This window comes from Zingiber officinale, chromosome 1A, assembly GCF_018446385.1.
Source record: "Zingiber officinale cultivar Zhangliang chromosome 1A, Zo_v1.1, whole genome shotgun sequence".
Lineage (NCBI taxonomy): Eukaryota > Viridiplantae > Streptophyta > Magnoliopsida > Zingiberales > Zingiberaceae > Zingiber > Zingiber officinale.
Genome location: NC_055987.1, coordinates 76,614,365 through 76,618,995, shown reverse-complemented (window position 1 = coordinate 76,618,995; position 4,631 = coordinate 76,614,365). Strand labels below are relative to the sequence as shown.

The following is a 4,631-nucleotide window of genomic DNA, read 5'->3' as shown; positions in this document are numbered from 1 at the left end:
AATTAAAAAAATGATATGATAATTGACAAGGGAGGAGAGTGAGTACGAGATCACTAAGACGAGAAAGAAGACCTCGTGGATCATCCGAGATGACATGGGGTAGAAGTTGCTGTAATGAAGCCGTCGGATCGAAACTCAGTGACAACGGGGGAATAAATCCCCTATCCCTGTATCCCACCCGGTCCGTCCCATGTTAGCTCAGGTGCTATGATTTACCTCCTTCATAATGATCGTGGGTTCGGTCGATGGGGATCCTAGAGGCGAGGATTTCATCTTTTGGCTGCAACTAAGAAGAGAAAGAATAAATATATGAAAACACCGACAAGAGAGGGAAAAAGTAAAAGATCACCATCAACTACAAGTTCCTCATTGTTAAAAGATCAATACGGAAAACGAAGAGATGATTAATTAAAAAATATATACAATTAAAAAATTCAACAACCAATAAAATTTAAATAATTTAAAATTAAAAATGGATATATTTTAAAAAAAACTAAAATAAAAACCAAATATTTAAATAAATAAATAATATTAAAATATAAAATATTAAAGGCACAATAAAAAATAGAGTCCTAGATACCATAATGGCCTTGAGCCGACACCATATTACGTATCCGATACTTTTATCTTTTTTTCCCAGGTTCTTTCATTATTTAATAAATATTTTATAATTGAATTCATGGACCGAGCTTGATCCATACTAGGTCGAGCCATTTCAGAACATGACACACACAGCTCCATTCAATCCAACAGTCATGCAAACCAACAACGGCTCACTGATACCAGTCCAACATGACAACATCTGGATTGACAAAAACCTGAATCGTGCCCGCCCAAATCAGCCTCCTACATGAATATTATGAGAAGCCAAATCCATGGTTCATACATTTGAGCACAAAAACTGCAGATTTTCTATAAAATCTCAAGCAACAGAACAAGCTCACTAGAGCTCACTAGACATCCCGAGACAAAACATCAAACCAACAATTCAATAGCCATATCAAGATAAAACCGAGGGTAACACATCCTTAAGTTAGTATTAGCGAGAACGATCTGATGGGATTGAACTAAATTACATTTTCTTGTGCAAGTTGCACCATCTCTCTCCAGTCTCCACAAGCATCATCCTGTCAGTTATGCCATCTGCTTTCCCTTCTTTGGCTTCATGGTCCTACTATTCTGGCTTTTCGTGTGGATACTAACCCATTTGTAATTGGTTGGGATGTCGAATGGGTCAATGTGGTCAATCACTTGAGAAGTGTTCACTGATTTTGATCGATTGACAGATGTTTTGGTTGAAGAGGAGTTCCACCTTAGCCAAGAGCTCTTCTGGGTGTCAACTTTGTGATTCTCCTCATCTTCTGGAACAGGCAAGAGTCTTGGGCTTGAGAGTGGTGTGAAAAACTGTTCAGATTGTGTTAGATAGGCAAACTTGGTGAATGTAACCACCACCCTCACAGTTGGTAAGATTGGAATGGCAACCTGCAGAAACAAAACCAAAATGAGAATTTACCTCCCCGCTGCGGTGTTGAAAATAAGAATATCTAATTTCAAAATGAGAATTTACCTTTCCAGTGGATTGTTGAAAATAAAAATATATATTCTATTACTATGATCTTGTCCAAAAAAAAACAGTACAAAATGTTAAACTTTCTCATCTAAGCACAAAACTAGGTCACCACAGAATTTTCAGTATAGGTGTTTCTCACATCAGAAGCAGTCATAGTAGTTTCTTTCATAACACGAATAAGACTAATGAGCAGTGAACCTTCAGAGTGTTTTTCGTGAAGGCCCTTTTTCATAGCCGTTGGATTTGAGTGGAATAGATCTCGAACATTGATCGATCAACAGCCAAGATTAGTTCCCTTTAAATCTGCTCAGATCCAATGGTCGTGAAAAAAGCCTTAATGAAGAAGCACTGTAAAGGCCTGCTTCATTGTGTTCAAAAAGAATTTAAACAAATCAAACTAAAATAAAGATTTGGCCAGCATTAACATGATAATTTTCAGAGAAAAATATCTTAAAACAAAAGTCAAAACCAATTCAAATCAGCAATTCTTCAGTAACAACTAACATTGAGAAGGAATTTAAATGGGAGATTAAGGAGGCTATAGGTTGATTGAATGTGGCACACTGTCTACAATCTTTTACCCTATTCTTCCAAGCGCTACATTGTGACACCATGATTTACTCTGCCATATGCAGCAGAACATCAAAATGATTCATCATTCTATTGCACACACGCAATGCCTTAACTTGATTAGAGTTGATATCACAACTAAAGATTGAGATCCTTTCTATGAATTGAGAGAGAGATATTTAAGCTTTGAACTTAGGATCATAAGATCCTACACTTTAATAAGAATATTTTAGAACTATATTTGATATTTATATTTTCCTATTTCTATTGTCTTTCAATATATAGTATTAATATGATTTTTTTCAAATCGAACATTTCAATATCATGAAGCATAATAAAATGATTCATATTGTAAATATATCAAAACAACAATGTAAATTTTCAACTTGAACTTCTACAAAATGAATGATAATTATGGACAGATGATAATAACGAAAGAATCTTTCTATCTAAAACTCAATAAGAATCTCATATTATTGAAAGCTTCCTATATCAAACAAAATATTAGTGTTACAGTAAATGACAATCACTAAAAAAAAATAATTAAATATGAATATATTAAATTTAATGGTGTGGACCAAGCTCCCAGTAGGAAGCGTAAGTAAAAGTAAATAGGCACACAATTGGATTGTAGGACTGCCTAAAAATTTAAACTCAATCAAATGTAAGCAATAAATATACAATTGGATTGTAGGTCTGGCTTAAAAATTTTAACTCAATAAACGGCAAGCAGTCTTCAGTGGGAATCAGTGAATCAGTGAAGATTATCCAAGTTGGCAGCAGCATATAGAATCAGTGAAGATGCATAATCTATGTTTACCTTAACAGGAAAAGTTCCTGGGGGAAATTTAGTGGTCAGCAACTCCCGGAGGCGGCGCACTGCCTTCACTTTGTTAGCAAGTATATCCAGCAAAGGCATCAGTTCCTCCAGCTTCAGTGGGAAGTCTTCAGTCAGCCACACAACCGGCAGCAAGCTTTTCACCATTTCCTTCTCCTTCTTCCTCCCAGCCTTTGCCCTCGCTGGTCTCGCCCACTCCTTGTCCTCTTCCCGCAGCCGCACGTCCACGCTCCTCCTCACTGGTCTTGCCCACTCCTTGACCTCTTCCCGCAGCCGCACGTCCACACTCTTCCTCCTAGCCATCTGTCCGATTTCTTCCCTCTCCCGAACCCTCGGCTCATAGCAGCTGTGCCGCGGAGGCATCTCTGGGATCTCCGCCACCAAGAAGCCCTCATCGTCATCCTCATGGAGGTCGAGGGGCACAACGAGATTTTGTCCGTCATCACCGTCATTCTCGCCCTCTTCTGCACAAGCCTTCATTGTCTTGAAGCTGAAGACGACATTGTGGATCTCGTAAACCCTGGCTTTCCACTCACCGACCATCTCTATCTTCTCTCGCCTTCGCCAGTTGGTCCTGCTGACCAACTGCGCAGCCGTGATGTCGAGGCCTGGACGATAGGCGCTAGCATCAGCAACAATGTCGGCTTCGTCAGCTGCCGGAGCAGCCGCTTCGGCGCCATCAAACGCATCGCGCACCTCCCTCCGACCTCGGTGCAGAACGAGGAGGGATCCCGGGGGAACGGTGGAGCCCGTGCCGGTGCCGAGGAACAGGAAGGACTGGTCAGATCGACGGATACGGAGGCCGTCGAAACCGGCGAGAGAGGTGTCGGCACGGAGGTCGGTTGCCCGCTTCCAGATGCGGTAAGTGTCGGAGGGGGCAACACGAGGAAGAAAAGGGAGAAGCGGACTCTCGAAGTGGAACTCCAGTTCTAAGTAGAAGTCCGAAACACGGCGGAGGGCTACGAGTAGTGGCGGAAGGCGGCGGCGGAACTTGGCCCACGCAGATCTCCTGTGATGACGGAGAAGCATCAGTGCAAGGCGGCGTCTCCGGAGGCAGAGCGCCTCTTGAAGGGCCGTCCACCCGGCTGCGTTCTGGAGTGACGGATCCGCGCCGGCGTTCGCGAGCGCAGCGACCGCAGAAGTGCGGTCTAGACGGACCGCCAGGTGGAGGGCCGTATCGCGGCGAGGCACATCACGGCGATCGAGAACGGCGGAGATCTCCGCGGCGAGGTGCTCCTCGCGTGCGGAGTCGGCCTCCGTGCGTATCTCGGAAGGGTGCGCCAGGGAGGGGAGTGACGCGAGGAGGCGACCTAGAGAGACCGAGTCGCCCATCGCCACTGCGTAGTGCACCGGACTATGCGCGAACTCTTCCACTACCAATCTCCCTTCCTCCATGACCGAAGAGAGTTTCACTGTAGGAAAAGCAACTGAGGGTAGGTAAGAAGAGGGGGAGAGTATAAAATGGGTTCCTATAATCTCACTGCTTTGTTTTTCTTAATCATGCCCTTTTTCCTCCTTTTGTTACCCAATTCTTTACTCACTTATAATCTCACTCATTTCTTTTTTTTTAATCATTTCCTATTTCTTCTGTTATTACCCGGTGCTTTACTCACTCGCCTGTGACTATTCCTCCCAGTCGAGGTGACTTTATTG

General features: G+C 42.9%; 1 protein-coding gene across 1 annotated transcript; it reads right to left on the bottom strand.

Moving 5' to 3' along the window:
- Nucleotides 1–826: 826 nt before the first annotated feature.
- Nucleotides 827–4,417, bottom strand: LOC122026321 (ankyrin repeat domain-containing protein 13C-like). The gene is made up of 2 exons (XM_042584996.1): nt 2,961–4,417; nt 827–1,482 (listed from the first exon to the last, which is right to left on the bottom strand). The coding sequence occupies exons 1-2, from the start codon at nt 4,371–4,373 to the stop codon at nt 1,135–1,137; spliced, it is 1,761 nt and encodes a 586-aa protein (XP_042440930.1). The 5' UTR covers nt 4,374–4,417; the 3' UTR covers nt 827–1,134.
- Nucleotides 4,418–4,631: the final 214 nt, after the last annotated feature.

Excerpts from the sequence above, each read along its gene's own strand:
- LOC122026321 (XM_042584996.1), bottom strand. The coding sequence starts at position 4,373 with ATGGAGGAAGGGAGATTGGTAGTGGAAGAGTTCGCGCATAGTCCGGTG. Across the intron at positions 1,483-2,960 it reads CAGGAACTTTTCCTGTTAAG|GTTGCCATTCCAATCTTACC; the intron begins GTAAACATAGAT and ends TTGTTTCTGCAG.